Source organism: Anguilla rostrata, chromosome 16, assembly GCF_018555375.3.
Source record: "Anguilla rostrata isolate EN2019 chromosome 16, ASM1855537v3, whole genome shotgun sequence".
NCBI classification, from domain to species: domain Eukaryota; kingdom Metazoa; phylum Chordata; class Actinopteri; order Anguilliformes; family Anguillidae; genus Anguilla; species Anguilla rostrata.
In genome coordinates this window covers 344,504-362,103 of record NC_057948.1, presented here as the reverse complement: position 1 = coordinate 362,103, position 17,600 = coordinate 344,504, and the positions used below count along the sequence as shown (strand labels likewise).

The window sequence follows — 17,600 nt, the reverse complement described above, 5'->3', positions numbered from 1 at the left end:
GGCTACTGTGCACAACGTTGTCTAAACTAATGTTGCCTTTATTGACATGGTCCGGTAGCTAGCGTTAGCTGTGCAAATAGCTATGTAATTTAGTAACGTTACATTGTCATCAAATGTAATACGAGATCTACATCAACAAATAATATGGCCTCTCATGTTACACAAAAAACGTTTTATGGTTCCATAACGTTAGCAGACATCGGAAAAAACAGTAGCATACGCCGCTCTTCTTCGGTGTTGTTTACCGGCAGCTTGCATCCTTGAAAGTTGCATTACTGCCATCTCTCAGAGTAAGTTAACGCCTACAGTTTATTGACTGTAATGCTTAATCTTAAATAATTCCAGATCTACCCCCACACTTTCTAACTCCCAGACAGGTCTAACAGGCCACACCACAGTTTCGCCAAACTCTTTATCATAGACTCCCATATCTCTTGCCACTTGATCTCCTGCCCATCCGAAACTTGATTTTTCCATCCTCTCCTTCTCCTAGCTTGTCTGCAGTACCCTTTTTGTTGGATGACTATCTCCATGCCCCCTTAGATTAACCCAGTAGTTAGCCACCAGCTGTTTCCGACGCAACCACAGTGGCATTTCACCTGCTTCCACTTGGAGTGCACACACTGGGAAAGTTTTAACTGCTCCTAAACACACTCGTAAAGCCCGAGATTGTATAACATCTAGGTCCGCCAGCACAGATTTTGCTGCTGATCCATATACGATACTTCCATAGTCTAATCTTGATCTAATTAAGGCTACATAAATATATTTCAGAGATGCTATATCAGCTCCCCACTCCAATCCTGCAAGACACCTCATGACATTTATCACTTTTTTACATCTACTAACAACATATCTAATATGCTTCCTCCATGTTAACCTCATATCAAAATATACTCCCAAAAAACGAAAACTCACAACTTTCTCTAAATTATTTCCATACAATTTCAAATTGCATTCCCTGAGTCTCTTTCTTGTAAAGAGCATCTCATAAAAAACACGTTTTCAACGTACAAAAATGCCAAGTTACTCACACATACAAGACCTATCCCGTCTGTAACTCATTCATTCAGACCAAAATCCAGGTGTGTTTACCCAATATTATTGAGGAAATATTGGGTAGCATTGCTTTGGAATACATCTTATGTCATTTCGGTGAGGCAAGATAGCCTATATTGTTTGTAGTACCGTAACGTCATTTTGATATCAATACTTTTGAGTAACTTGGCATTTTTGTACGTTGAAAAAGTGTTTTTTTTATGAGATATCATTTCTTTTTGCAAAGCGTTTTATTATGAGAGTGAGAAATGCAAAGTGACCCTGTAAGAAACGGTTGTGGATTATGGCTGTCCTTATGTGAATTTGTACAGTCTGAGCGTGTAGGCTACGGTTTAGCAGTTTCGGTTTGCTATATAGCCTATGTAAAACAGTGGCTGTGACAAAGGGTGCGGTGGCGTATAAGTGTAAAATGTATCAGAAACGCATATGAAATATGGCCAGTGTATGTACTCACGGATTTGACGTCCATCCAACGAGCCTTGACTGACAAAAGAATCAGCAAGCCCATAGAATTATAACTCCCTAGGTCGCAACTTGTGTAGCCTTCTGTCCTGCTCCGTTGTCTGTTATTTCGTGGAGATGCACTTTTAGTGTTTGTAAAAAACATGATAGTGGAGAATAGGAGCAGACGCATATGTCCCAGCAGGCTTTGCATATGAGGAAATAACAACAGTGTGAGAGAAATTAGGATGAAATTATGAAATTGCGTAGTTGAAACAATATGTTTTTAGCAGAATGGGCATGTAGGTGAAGGTTGACATGATCATGGAGTATAGTGCGAAGTAAATGGAGTGACCATGAGCGAGCTTATATTCCTTATCAAACGGTATATATAACAGTCGCTATAAAACATCAGCTGTTAAAGTGGAGGGTTAAGTAACGTGTGAAGTCTATTGCACTGCTGTGTTTTTTTCATGTTCAGTACTAGTAGTTATAATTATGAGTGAATCATGTTTTTAAATGTAATGTTTTAATGGGGAGTTGCAGAACGTACATACGTAGTAATTGTTTGTATGTGGCTAGATAGAGAACAGGGTGAGGTAACATGAATGTAGAAACGTGGCGTTTGCTGATAAGAAGGTTTTGTACAGTAGCCAAGTGAAGAAATGTAGTAATGGCACAGCTGTGAACCGGTGTAACTTTTTAATAAAAGGAATACATTTGCCATCATGAAATGCATATGGGTGGCCATGAGTGAGTTTTGGTAAAGAAAATATAAAAGCGTAAGAAAACGTTAGTGTAAAAGAGGGAATTATCTGCCTGAGGGCGAGGCGGTATTCAGTCCTTCAACAGGAGGTTTACCAGTCTGGGACTTTGTTAGTGCAGCACCATGACATAGCTATGCAATGCGTGAAATATCATTAGCAAACCTGTCCGTGGTTTTAAAGAACACAGGCCAGTAAGCACAGAAGAGCTCCCGTTGAATCCATATGGCTTTGCAATATTGTAGCCGGTTAATAACTGAACGTGCAGACAGTACGTCATAATGCAGTGTATACGTTCGGTGAACGGTGGGTAGATATGGTGCAAAAGCAATAATTGAGAAGTAGTAGACAATTATTAGTGAGGGTAAAAGCAGGTTAAAGAAACGTGTTCCTAGCTGGGCTTGAACCTGGGACCCTGTGTTCCCAAGACTGTAACCTTACCCACTAGGCCACAGGCAGACTAGCTGTTTGTACTGAAAATGTTTCAGAGTAAAAAGGTATGGGTATTTTGTGTGTGTATGCGAGTTTTTCATTGGGTCGTGTAGGTGAAGATTTGGCGGGTGTCGGTAAAATGTCCAATGGGGAGACATGTTATTAGTGGGATAGGCGACAGGAAAAATAAGAATGAGAAGAAGAAAGAGAAGAAGAAGAAGATGAAGGAGAAAACGCAAAATCCCCTTAGTTTGGGGCTTTATTGTGTGGACATGTGAAGTTGTTTATGAATTCTGTCTGTTGAAATTGGGTCAGAATGTACAGAATTTAATGTTTTTAAGGGCTGAGTGTCTGTGGTTATTTCTGTGGGGAACCCTGAAAAGTGCCAAACTCTCGGTGCTGTATAGGTATGGGGCATGCCCCCGCCAAGGCGTAACTTGGCAGGATGGCATACCTGCCATCCCAATAGATTTTGTTTTTTCAACTGAAAATTTAACTCCCCACTTTGTTCCCCACTTTTCAACTTGATTAATTCCATCTTGCACTTTCTTCACTATGTGTTCAACATTTCTCCCTCTTTTCCACAAAGCCCCGTCATCTGCGAACAATGACTTCCCCATATCCATAGGGATATTCATAAATATGCCGTTTATCATGATGGAAAATAAAGTTGGACTTACTACACTTCCCTGAGGTGTCCCGTTTTTCACAACATATTGGGTTGATAACTCTGAACCTGTCTTCACCTGAATAGTCCTTCCATCTAAAAAGTCCATAACCTAATTAAACATTTTCCCTCAGACTCCCATTAAGTGCAGTTTGATTAGAAGTCCCTCTCTCCATAGCATATCATAAGCTTTCTCAACATCAAAAAACACTGCTACCACTGTCTCTTTATTTACTTGCGCTTTCCTTATTTCATTCTCCAGACACAACATTGGATCCATAGTATTCCTTCCTCTCCTGAATCCACTTTGATATGACGCCACCTCCTTTTTCCAAAAAATACATTAACCTCTCATTTATCATATGTTCCATTAACTTACAAATGTGAGATGTCAAGGCAATTGGTCTATAGTTTCCAGGCCTGCTGGCATCTTTTCCAGGTTTCCTTATTGGAATAATTATCGCCTCCTTCCAGCTCCTTGGCATTCTTCCCTCTTCCCATGCTTTATTATACAGTGTTACGCCCCTCCGCGTCAGGTGGGGGCACTGGCCGTTTGGAGGCCTGTGTTTTTTTGTTTCAGATAATTGGAAGCACCTGTGGTGGTGCCCATAAAAGGAAGCCTGGAGTCGGCTTCTCGGGAGGGGGCTTGATTTTCTCCTCGCCGTTGGACCAAGGCCGTGTCGGGATTTTCACCTTATGTTGTATAGTTATTTTGTCCTTACGTATGGTGTCTAATAATAAAAAGTATTGGTTATTATTGGGAAACCTTGGTGTCGGCATCGCTTATGTTTGCGGGTGTGGAGAGCAACCGTAACATAATTGGGGGCTCGTCCGGGATCTGCTGATCCGGTAGGTATTCTGTAGCTTATCTCGCTGTGGCACAATTTGTCAGTAAATTTGACCTCCTCAAGGGTTACTGGCAAGTCCCGTTGACGCAGAGAGCGAAGGAGATTTCTGCGTTTGTAACCCCACAGGGTTTATACTCTTATTCCGTCATGGCTTTTGGTATGCGTAACGCCCCCGCAACTTTTCAGCGGTTAATGAACTGCGTGCTGTCTGGTCTCGAGGGGTGCGCTGCATATCTAGATGACGTCATTGTGTTCAGTGACATTTGGCCTCAACATCTGGCGCGGATCAGAGCCTTGTTTGCTCGTCTCATAGATGCAAACCTTACTGTTAACCTGGCTAAATGTGAGTTTGGACAAGCCACGGTCACATACCTTGGCAAGGTGGTTGGCCGTGGTGAGGTCTGGCCCGTGCGCGCCAAAGTCGAGGCTATTGACCGTTTTCCGGCTCCGACTAGTAAAAAGGAAGTGATGAGATTTTTAGGAATGACTGGTTATTATCGTGGGTTTTGCCCAAATTTCTCTGCTGTAGTCGCCCCCTTGACTGACCTCCTCGGGGGTAAGGTCCCGTTTCATTGGTCCCTCGCTTGTCAGATCGCTTTTGAAAATGCCAAAGCCCTTTTATGTAATGCTCCCGTTTTGTCAGCCCCTCATTTTGACAAGCCGTTTAAGCTCGCCATTGATGCTAGCGACGTAGGTGCTGGTGCAGTCTTGTTACAGGAGGATGAGCTGACCATTGATCACCCGGTGTGTTTCTTTTCCCGTTGTGGTGTGGGGATGGCTGGTTTAAGCAGCCACACCTGCCCTGGGTCAAGCTAATTAGACCTGGCCAGTTGGATGATTGGTTGAGAATGAGAGAATTGGCCAGGCTAATTGGACCCAGGAACAGGAGTGGCTGCACCTGTGCATAGTGAGGTAATCAGTGCACACAGGTTAAATCTGCCATCCCCACCCACACAAGGGAGCCTCTCTGTCATGACAGTTTTAACATCTGCTCCTTGGCAGTAACATCTTGCCAACCCTTGTAAATAAATCTGGACTGCTTGAACATCATCTCCCTGTGTCTCTGTGCTGGAGGGCCCCAAGGAAAGCCACTTTGGTGGCCTGTGGCAGGCGTGTTTGCCACAGTCAGTCACCCCCTGCAATAAACGCGCAAACTTTACGAGTGCTCCAGTATCTTACTTCAGGTAGTTTATTTGAAGTGCCCAGGTAAAAAGCCTTGCTTACATATATATATTGTCCTCTACTGTCAAGCACCTAAAAACTACCTTTTCATTGGAAACTTGGCTGAAGCGTGTTGGACTTTACTTTTGGGTTTTCTGCTTTTATTGTTGTTTCAGTACAGTAAATCGAAGGGTAGGAACTGTCCAGCTCGGCAGTTTAGGGTTGGGGAATGGTGTCCCGCCCTGACGGAGGAGCGTAAGCCCTTTCCCTGAGGTGGGTATAACTGTCGAAGAGATACTCATGGCAGTGGGAGAACAAGTAGGGCATAATAGTATCGACTCGGCGTCGAGGATGAATAAGGCTGTCCTGTTTCTAAAAAACAAATATCTTGTCGGTCAGCTGATTGAAAATGGTCTCTGGGTGAAGGAAATGTTTGTGCAAATAACACCACTGTCAGCACCGGCCACAAAAATAGCCATTTCAATTGTTCCACCCTTCATTAAGAATGGGGTGATGGAGAAGGAACTGAGTAGATTTGGCAAGTTTTCAAGCGCAATAACAATGATTCCACACAGGTGTAAAAATGCTACGCTAAAACTTGTAATAATTAAGTTTTCTAATAATAATAATAATAATAATAATAATAGCTTTATTTGTATAGCACTTTTCAATACAGGAAACAAAGTGCTTCACAATAGTCAATACAAAACACAAAAACAAATAAAAATAATGCAATAACAAATTTATTTTAAAATTTATTTATTTCTAAATTTTTGTCTTTTCTCAGGCAATTATTTATGTTTTTAAGTTCGTCCACAAAACGTAGATGTTTCATTCTGTGTAAGTCACAGAGAAATATCATATATGATATTTATATGATATAAATAAAGCGCAAAGCATTATGATTGATGGCATCCAGTGTCTTAAGAGCAGAGGTGTGAGCATGCAAATGAATCACCATAATCTAGCACTGGCATGATTGTGGCTTTATGATCATCTTTCTGTTCTCCATAAATAAACAAGACCTGCACGTTTTTGTTGCTTTAAATTTGACTTGGTTGTGATTTCCCCCTTTTTGCATGCAACTTTAAAATTGTTCTAATAGGAACCACTAATGAATATAAACAAGAATGTTTTAATGCGGACATATATTGCAGGGACTACTAGATGCATCAAAGGGTTAAATCGAGTATTTATGAAGTACATTAGAGGAGATTTCAAAATATTGAGATATATATCGTGTATCACGATATAGCCTAAAATATCAGAATATTATTTATAGGCCAAATCGCCCATCCCTACGTACAGGCGTACCTGGCCATGTTTGAGGGTACAGCGGCTGCCTGCGGGTGGGCTACAGAGGAGTGGGCTGAGCGTTTGCTTCCCCTTCCCACCAGGGAAGCTCAGCAAGCTGCGCACAGCCTGCCGGCGTCCTCGAGATCCATCTATGAGGACCTGAAGTGGGCAATTTTAGACTGAGTAGGTCAAACGACAGAGGATCACTGTCGCCACTTCAGGTCTCTTCAATATGAGGACACCGGCCACCCCTTTGCTCTGGCTCAGCAGCTCACTAGATGCTAACTAGTGGCTCCAGCCAGCAGTACACTTGGCAGTGGAGAACAGCACACCATGCTCTGTTTACAGAATAATAAATTATTATTATGAATAATAATAATAATAATAATAATAATAATACATTTATTTTATACAGCGCTTTTCATGAACTCAAAGACACTTTACAATAAGTGGTACAAAGTGGTGTTTACAAAGCGATCAGGCCCAGAACAGCACACCATGCTCTGTTCACAGAGCGCTCAGACCCAGAACAGCACACCATGCTCTGTTCACAGAGCGATCCGTCTGGTTCCCAGAACAGCACACCATGCTTAGTTTACAGAGCGCTCAGACCCAGAACAGCACACCATGCTCTGTTTACAGAGCGCTCAGGCCAAGAACAGCACACCCTGCTCTGTTTACAGAGCGCTCAGACCCAGAACAGCACACCTTGTTCTGTTTACAGAGCGCTCAGACCCAGAACAGCACACCCTGCTCTGTTTACAGAGCGCTCAGGCCCAGAACAGCACACCCTGTTCTGTTTACAAAGCGATCAGGCCCAGAACAACACACCCTGCTCTGTTACAGTGTGCTGTGCTCAATGCAGCATGCCTGTGTATATGTAGTACAGGTCAAACATAGGTGCAGGCTTCTCATGTTCTGCCGGAGAGCAACTGCCTCTCTGCCCAGACCCTCATGAATTCTGAGGGGGAGAAATAATTATATAATAAACTGTATATGAATATATTTACTTGTTGTTTTTAATAATTTTACACTGGAGGAAAATGTAGCTTTGTTTGTACATACTTTGCATTTATACACTGGGTATTCTTTAATGACAACTATTACTATTTGCATCAATCAAAGGATTTTTCATCTCAGATTAATTTAATCTTTTTTTAGGATGTTGTATTTATTGTCCTAGTTGCAATTCTGTGGTGCCTCATATAGGTTTGTTCATATAGGTCGAAAACAGCACTGCACCCACTAAATCCTTACAGTCAGAAAGTATATCAGTGTGGCTGGCTAGCGTAGAACACATGCAGTACTGTGGATTTCTGTCATCTGGTCGACCTCATTGTGAAGTCCACACGCACGTGTGCATTCAGGTTTCCAAAGATTATCACTGACATGAAAATGACACTGGCCAAATCCAAATGGGAGAGCATAAATGGGGAGTGGTGGGATGGTTATGGGGTGGAGGGAGCAGGTCTCTCCCCCCTACCCCCCCACCCCCCCCCGGCTGGGTGTTCGTAGTGTGCACAAGTGCCCCCCTCCCCCGTCTCTCCAGACCCCTTCAGCACAGCACTAACCCACATTCTAGATTGATGCATTTCCATGGAAACATCCTGGACACCGTGCAGCACGGTTGCTATGGCGTGGGCCTTAGCATGCCGGTTCCTTTCTCTGCCATTGCGCTGTATCCTCTGTTCCATCTCTCCTGGAGTGCAGAGCTGTGTTTCCTCCTTCCAGGCGTCTGTCATTGCAACACTTCATGCCGCGGAACATGGCTGCTCACCCACAGCTTTCAGGACGCTTTGTGGGAGCTTCTCAGCGGGCATTGTAGTCCCGGGGGTGTAGTGGGGAGAAGGGGGAGCATCTGGGATTCCGGAAAATTCCAGTCAGCCCACGGGGAGGCACACTCGCAGGACCAAATGGAAGAGACTCCCAGAACCAGGAAGAAAGTTCACTTCAGAGGTAACATGAGTTTGGGGACTGGGAAACAGAGGGAGGGTGAGGGAGGAGCCAGTGATGTGATTGACAGGGGTTGTGTTTTAATATCAGAGCCAACAGACTGAATGTGTTGTTTTGGCTGGCTGGGTTTCTGCTGGTTGTACTAGCTGTGGCTATCTGTAGGTGGATTGGTGCACAGCATACTTTAGCTTGGTATTGCTGCGCTCTGTACCTTCCCTCTTCTCATTTGTATAGGGGCTGCCTTGCCGTGGCTGTTATATTTAACCTGAATAAAATGTCTGAGTGTACACGTGGGTACAAAATGTGAGATGATATATATAGAAACATTCAAATAATTTATCCTTTATCATTTTAAGAAACAGTAGTATTCCTTGGCAATGGGTATATGATAAATATGTGAGCTTTTTGATTTATCCATGAAAATTTCAGAGCTAGCTAGATCTGATGGTGTTAGCATTCATTGCTAGCTGTCCAACGCTACATCCACTTGAGTCAAGCAGTTTTTTCTGTTCTGTACATAGCTGTCTATGTGCTCTCCCTTGCTTTTATAGGCAAGCTGCTGTAGTCATAACCAGTGTAGGGAATCTGACAAGTCTTGTTATGGCTGCACACTGCCACTGTAAACAAAGAGAAGCCAACACCTGGTTTATACGAAGATTAAATTTTATTTACAAAAAAAAATTGTTACAATGGCGGCACAGTGGTGCAGTGGGTTGCACTGTCGCATCACAGCAGGAAGGCTGTGGATTTGAATCTCAGCTTGGGCCTTTCTGTGGGGAGTTTTGATGTTCTCCCCGTGTCTGTGTGGGTTCCCTCTGATTTCCTCCCATGGAGAAAGAGAACCGGGACTCCTTCTGGAGAGCTCCTAATGCAGGGAGAGCATCACGTTAGTCAGAGCTCCTAATGCAGGGAGAGCATCACCTCAGTCAGAGCTCCTAATGCAGGGAGAGCATCACCTCATTCAGAGCTCCTAATGCAGGGAGAGCATCACCTCATTCAGAGCTCCTAATGCAGGGAGAGCATCACTCATCAGGCTCCAATGCAGGGAGAGCATCACCTCAGTCAGAGCTCCTAATGCAGGGAGAGCATCACCTCAGTCAGAGCTCCTAATGCAGGGAGAGCATCACCTCAGTCAGAGCTCCTAATGCAGGGAGAGCATCACCTCAGTCAGAGCTCCTAATGCAGGGAGAACATCACCTCAGTCAGAGCTCCTTATGCAGGGAGAGCATCACCTCAGTCAGAGCTCCTAATGCAGGGAGAGCATCACCTCAGTCAGAGCTCCTAATGCAGGGAGAGCATCACCTCAGTCAGAGCTCCTAATGCAGGGAGAGCATCACCTCAGTCAGAGCTCCTTATGCAGGGAGAACATCACCTCAGAGCTCCTTGAAGGCCTAAGCAGGAGACATCACCTCATTCAAGCTCCTATGCAGGGAATCTCAGTCAGAGCTCCTAATGCAGGGAGAGCATCACCTCAGAACTCCTTACTGAGTATCCCACAGGTGAGCAGAGTTCCCTGGAAAGAGATCAATACAGCTGTAGGAGACCAGTGCCCCCATTTGGGGCAGAAGGATGTAACACCTGCACCACCAGCTGGGGGCACCAGTCTCCACAATTCTTAAGCAGGTGCATAGCAAACATAATATTCCATAGCATGGCATTTTTGTACAATATTCCATTTTCATGACTTAGCACAGTGCCACTCCAACCATCCAGATTGTAGCCAGTCATAGATGGCAGGGTACACCATCTAAGAAAAAAACAGGCTCCAGGTCTCAGACAGCCCAGCACTCCACTACATCACTAGACTAGCTGATGCCCAAAAAAAGGGGGAGTGAAAAAGGGGAAACAGACTGGGGGACAGATAGGAAGAACACTAAAAACATATCGCCCTGTCAATTCAGGTCATCAATTTACAAACCGAAGTCCAGGCACATGCACAGGACAATGCAAATGCCAATGCATTCTCTTTTCACCGGATGTGCCCAACGCACAAGGTATTGATTCTTGTCCTGCATGTTCTGCAAAACACCAGTGGGCTATGATCCATAAGTACTACCACGGGCATATGAACAGACCCAGGATACAAATCAAAAATTTGAACTGCCCATATGAGAGCTAGTGTTTCTTTCTTAGTGGCTGAATAGTCATGTTGATGTTTTTTGAACTTGTGAGAAAAAAACACACTGGATGATCAATTTGCATATCTTCTTCCTGCAACAAAACTGGACCAGCTCCCACGTCACTAGCATCAATACCAGTTTAAGTGGCTTATTGAAACGAGAGGCTGACAGAACGGGAGCACTACACAAAAGGGCCTTAATGCTCTCTAATGCTAGTCAACAAGTAGGGGACCAGTGGAAGGAGACCTTTGTTCTTAGGAGTCAATCATGGGAGTCACGACGGTAGAGAAATTAGGGCAGAAACCACAATAACAGCCTCCATTCTTCAGCCTCCAGTGGATAGCAGTTGGCTTTAGTGACAGCATTAACTTTGCAGTCTGTACAGAACTGATAGGAACCATCCAGTTTTCTAATTAATAAGCATGGGCTAGACCAGTTGCAAGAGCTGGGTTGTGTACTGTTATTTATGAGCATGTAATTCAGCTCTTTACAAAGATGTTCTTTTTGAAGATGTTCTTTCTGGAGAAACACTGTGAAAGTGCTGATTAATAAGCTGTGTCACCAACATCAAAATTGTGCTTCACGAACGTTGTCTGGGAGGGAACATCGCGGCACAGACACCAAATGGGTTTTGTTCAGATGGACAAGATCAGACTGCTGGGCACTAGACAAATGTGAAAAATGTGTTTTGAGATGTCTTGGAAATTCTGAATTGTTTAACCTAGCCTCACATACTGTCTACCGGCAGAGTCTCGCCTTCTTTTTTTACCCCAAGACAAACTGACCCAAGAACACAATCGTAGGTTTTATTTACTCCTGCCCTGCAACACCATCATGAGAGATTGCTCAGAATCTGCTGTTATTATTATTATTTAATCTTATTTACTTCATTTTATCTTGTTTGTATTACTTTTATGATTGTCTATTGTCATAATGGTGCTGGTGTTTGGTATTATCGTGTGATGATAATGATAATAATATTAGTATTGTTGTCATCTTCGTCGTCATCATCGTCATCATCATTATTTTAATATTATGGTCTTCTTTTCTTCAAATTAAATCATTCTACATACAGTCTTGATTTAGTCCATCATATGATGAACCTGTGGGTGGCGGTATTCTGGCCAGTTTTTATTTGTTTTTCTTTTTTTCTTTTTTTTGGTCGGCATGATGGGGCAATGCGCTTACCAATGGGAAAGTAGGTACAATACAAGGAAAATGTATAATGGAATTTATTTTGGTAATGGGAGGTTGTCACATAGTTAATTCAGATGGCACAGATGCTTTGAGACATTTGTCTACCTGGCGCTCCCCAACAATGTTGCACCGGGAGTTGACCGGTCCATCGCCACCCTATGGGACTTTAGGGGATGGGCCACCATTTGTAGCTATGCTGCAACCCTGCGATAGTTATGCAGGGTGGGGAGGATTTGCTGGGAGGGACACCAATCACCATTATATTTATGTACTTTTTTATTCCTATTTTTTAGTTGGGTTACTTTGGGCGTGGACCAAGGGGTGGTACTTATTATGGCCCTTTTTGTTTGTTTTGAATTTAGGATCCTTATTAACAAAGAAAGAAATATTTAATCTATACTTTACTCCTCTAAATGAAATGTCCTCATTAACTATTTTTTCATGGAACCTTAAAGGTCTTAACAGTGCTATTAAATGGGCTAGCTGTCTGGACATTTTAGCAAGAAATGGAATTGAGATTGCCATGTTACAAGAAACTCACTTACGTGAAAGAGATGTACATAGAAGTACATAGAAAATCACAGCTATGAATTAGCTGGTTTCGCCTCACCCCCAAACAAAACTAAGGGAGTCGCTATAATCATTGACAAGAAGCTAATTGCAGACAAAGGTAATGATCAGGAGGGCAGAACTGCTTTTCTTAAATGTATTTATAATGGTATAAAAATTGTTTTTGTTAGTGTGTATGCACCTGATTCCTATGAACCAAATTTCTTTCAATCGTTGACCAATATATTGATGGATCTAACTGAATTTCAACAGGTTATTGGGTCAGACATGAATGCTGTTGTAGATCATATGTGGGATAAATCTAAGGCATTCAACCATCATTCTCGGTCTACAAATGCATTAAGACATTTGCTATCTGATTTTAACCTTATTGATACCTGGCGTGCTCATAATCCAGGCACCAGGGAATTTAACTTTTATTCTAATAGACATAGATCATTCTCCCGGATTGATTTTATTTTAATATCTTCACCATTATTTTCCTCTGTTAAAAAAATAGAAATTCGACCCATGAGTCTATCAGATCATCATGCCTATTTCTGTTAATTTCAATTTTCCAAGTTTAAGAAAAAAAGAGCCACCAGATGACGCTTTAACTGTACATTATTGGGCAACCAAACATTCTGTGAACAATTTCAATCTGAGTTAAGTCATTTCTTAATGATCAATAAAAATTCAGTTGATGATTTTTAGATACTTTGGGATGTCATTAAAGGCTATATAAGAAATAATGCAACTGCATTTGCTTCAGGTCACAACAGAATAAAATATCTGAATTAGAACACCAGTTATCTGTCTTAGAGCTCTCTCAACAAAGAAATTATTCTCAACATGTAGCCTCCACACTGGCCAAGGTTAAGACTGAACTAAATAACCTGATCAGGAAAAGAGCTGAATTTGCTATCCACAGAGTTCGAGTCAACTATTACTTCCATGGCAGTCGACCTAGTCAGTTATTGGCTAATAAATTACGTAATAGTGACCATTATTACTTATTACTTGAGATGATTAATACAGCCATCTCTAAAGGTTCATTTGAGAGAGATGTGAATATGTCATTAATCTCGCTTCTGTTAAAAAAAAGACTAGGAGCCGAACCAATGTTCCAATTTCCGCCCCCAGTCTTTGATTAATTCCAATGTCAAATTATTCTCTAAAGTTTTATCTCATCATCTGGAATAGTTTTTCCCTAAACTGATTCACCCAGACCAAAGCAGTTTTGTGATGAAAAGGGTCTCTTCAGATAATCTACGCCGTCTCCTTCATATTGTTAATTCTTCCTCTAATGCTAAGGTTTCTTCAGCTGTTCTTTCTGTTGACGCTGAAAAGGCTTTTGATCGTCTAGAATGGCCATATCTCTGGTCTGTCTTAAAATATATGGGACTAGGTGCAACGTTTATAAACATGATTTAAAACATATGCTAATCCGTCAGCTAGTGTTATAACAGGTAATATCTGCTCTCCTTCATTTAAAATTACCCGTGGCAGTAGGCAAGGCGATCCAATCTCACCTATACAGTTTATTTTCTCCATGGACCCATTAGCTCAGACTATCCATCAATCTAAAACTATCAAACCAATTACTGTTAATTTTTCTGACCATCATATTTCTCTTTACGCTGATGACATTTTGTTGTACCTTGAGGATATCGCTCGATCTCTCTCTTGATATTTTTAACAATTTTAGCTCAATCTCAAATTATAAAATAAATTGGTCCAAGTCATCATTAATGTAGCTTAAAACCCCTTCCAAAGATATCCCCACTCATGAGATCCCTACTGTATCTCACTTTAAATATTTGGGCATAGATATATTTCCTTCTATTGAAAAAATTGTATCAGTAAATTATAATAGAACTCTTGAGGTCATCTAGAAGTCAATCCTAGATGACCTCAATAGATGGTGTAATATACCTGTCTCTTTATCCGGAAGAATCTCTATCATTAAAATGAATATATTACCTATTACCTAATATATTATAAGTTAATTTTTGTAGTTCTATGATTCCCATTGCTCCACCCAGTGGTTACTGGGATAAGTTGCATAGAAGTATATCAAAATTCATATGGAAAGGTAAGCGAGCTCGTATAAAACTATCAACTTTGCAGAATGGAAAACAATCTGGTGGACTTGCTGTACCAGATTTTAAACTGTATTTTCAAGCTTTATCATTTCGTCCTTTAGCAAGTTGGTTTGATTCAGATTGTGAGCCCCCCTGGATAAACATGGAGAGAAATATGGTTGCTCCTACCCCCCTACAGGACATAATTTTCATAGATATCTCATTGAAACAGTGTAGATTACATTTTGGCCCAATAATTGCTCACGCAGTATCAATCTGGCGTAAATACGAAAAACTACTTAATTGGGATACTAAGTGGCATGCCCAGACTCCCTTATTCCACAATCCCTCATTATGTAAAGGAGGCATCTGTTTTGTGGCTCATCAGTGGGCCAATTCTGGTATACATGCTGGTCATGGATGCACTTTCTTTTATTTTATTTATTTATTTATTTATTTATTTATTTATTTATTTATTTATTGTCTTTAATGGTGGCTGGTGATGGGATACAGGGGTTGATGGGAAGGGAGAAGGGGTTGGTGATTTGATACGATTGAAGAGTTAAAGAGGGGGGGTTGTATAAGGAGATGTGTAGAGGGAGGGGGGGTAATGGGTATGTGTACATGTATGTGTATGTATGTGTGTATGCATATATATGTATATATGTATATATATATATATATATATATATATATACTGGCCTTTTGTTTTATTTTTATTTGCTATTTGCAAGGTAACAATATTATGTATAATGTGCAATAATATGCAAATATGCGCAAGAAGCTATATGTGTATGTGCATGTTACATTATTATTATTATTATTTATTTTATTTTTTTACATTATGCTATATGGAGTGGCAGCCAGCAGGTACATTCAGATATCATTTCTCCTTACACGTGAATGAATGTAACTTTTTGGGTTTGTACCTGCAACCTTCCTCATAAAAATTAAAAAACGGGGTAACCACCTGCTAAACCACATCATCTGTTTTGCCACTAGACCTCCATTTCCTCATTAACAAATAATCTTCTTTTTTTGCCGTTTTTTCCCCCCATTTTCTGGTCGTTAGTCGTTATACCAATTCCCCGTGTGGACCAGCCACAGTCCTGGTCGATGCGTTATCCTGTGTTGGTCTGGGGAGGGTGTAGACTGCCACATGCCTCTTCTGATACATGTGTCACCAGCCGCTTGTTTTCACCTGACAGCGAAGCAGAGGTGTTACTAGGATGTCATCTTTGGGTGGGCATTTAGATTATTTGGGTGGGCAACAACAAAAATGTTGCTTTTCCTAAATAGGGTATGTAAACACGGGCATAGTTTAATTTTGAGAAGGGGGGGGGGCAAAAGGAATACAATTACAGCATCCAATTTTTGTAATAATAATAATAAACTTCATTTGTATAGCACATTTTTTAAACAAAGTTTACAAAGTGCTTTACAGAAAATAGCACAAAAAACTGTAATTAATTATTATTAAAAAACACTGCTGACAGTGTTGATGGCTGTGGCAAACACGCCTGCCACAGGCCACTGAAGTGGCTTTCTTTGGGGCCCTCCAGCACAGAGACACAGGGAGAAGATGTTCAAACAGTCCAGATTTATTTCACGAGGGTTTGGCAAGATGGTAACAGCCAAAGTGAGCAGATGTAACCCAGTCATGACCGAAGCTCCCTGGTGTGGGTGGGGATGGCAGATTTAACCTGTGCGCAGTGATTACCTCACTACGCACAGGTGCAGCCACTCCTGTTCCTGGGTCCAATTAGCCTGGCCAATTATCTAATTCTTAACCAATTATCCAATTGGCCAGGTCTAATTAGCTTGACCCAGGGCAGGTGTGGCTGCTTAAACCAGCCATCCCCACACCACATACCCCCAACGCCAAACTGAGGCCAGGGAGAATCACTGGCCAAAGCCTACCCCCCGCCACCCCCGCACTCCCAACAAAGCGAAAGACAACAAATAAATAAAAACACTCTAAACACGCTAAAAAAAAGTCAGGGTGGGTGGCCCCGGAACAGTCCAGTACATGCTGACCCTCCCCCGGACGACAAGGCGGCCCTTCTTCCTCCTCCCTCCCGGAGCACGGGAAGTCCTGGGCTGCTCTGCTGGCTGGTGGGGGCGTCACCGGCTTGGGCTGTTCCAGGGGCTGTGGTGGGGTGGCTGGGCTGGTGGGCTGGTGGGCTGGTGGGCTGGCCTTCTTGTGGCACTGGGGACCAGGAACCCTCGTGGCTGTGGTGGCCGCCAGTTGGCTCTGCTGGTGGGCGGCTGCAGGCTTATCCCCTCATGGGCTCCGGGCAAACCAACCAGGCCAAACAAAGAACTAAAAACAACCAAACGGACGAGAAAGGAAGCAAAACGGCGCGGCCACCGCTCGTGCGCCGCACGTAGCTGACCCGCCTTCCCGGCCAGGTGCAGCTCCTCAGCATCCCAGCTGAGGGTCGCTTCCTTCCCCTCCCTGGTCATCTTCCGCTCCCTGTTTTTGGCCTGGAGGATCCGCCCGAAGCCCTGTCGGGAACACCTCAGCCGCCCTTCCTCCAGTGTGCTTCCTGGCTGGCCCTCCTGTGCCTCTTTCCTGTGCCGGAGAAGCCCCACGTTGGGCGCCACTGTGGCAAACATGCCTGCCACAGGCCACCGAAGTGGCTTTCTTTGGGGCCCTCCAGCACAGAGACACAGGGAGAAGATGTTCAAACAGTCCAGATTTATTTCACGAGGGTTTGGCAAGATGGTAACAGCCAAAGTGAGCAGATGTAACCCAGTCATGACCGAAGCTCCCTGGTGTGGGTGGGGATGGCAGATTTAACCTGTGCGCAGTGATTACCTCACTACGCACAGGTGCAGCCACTCCTGTTCCTGGGTCCAATTAGCCTGGCCAATTATCTAATTCTTAACCAATTATCCAATTGGCCAGGTCTAATTAGCTTGACCCAGGGCAGGTGTGGCTGCTTAAACCAGCCATCCCCACCCCACAATGGCTCTAAGGTTTTCTGGGAGAAAATTCCAGAGTTTGTGGCCATAGGAACTAAAAG

The 17,600-nt window shown here is 42.9% G+C and overlaps 1 protein-coding gene across 1 annotated transcript in view; it reads left to right on the top strand.

The window, feature by feature from the left end:
- Nucleotides 1–8,261: 8,261 nt before the first annotated feature.
- LOC135242603 (SH3 and multiple ankyrin repeat domains protein 2-like) overlaps nucleotides 8,262–17,600 on the top strand; it is a 110,374-nt gene continuing 101,035 nt past the window's right edge. The window contains exon 1 of the mRNA XM_064313753.1: nucleotides 8,262–8,624. Within this exon, the coding sequence (XP_064169823.1) occupies nucleotides 8,318–8,624 (307 nt within the window). The 5' untranslated portion in view covers nucleotides 8,262–8,317. The remainder of the gene's footprint in view (nucleotides 8,625–17,600) is intronic.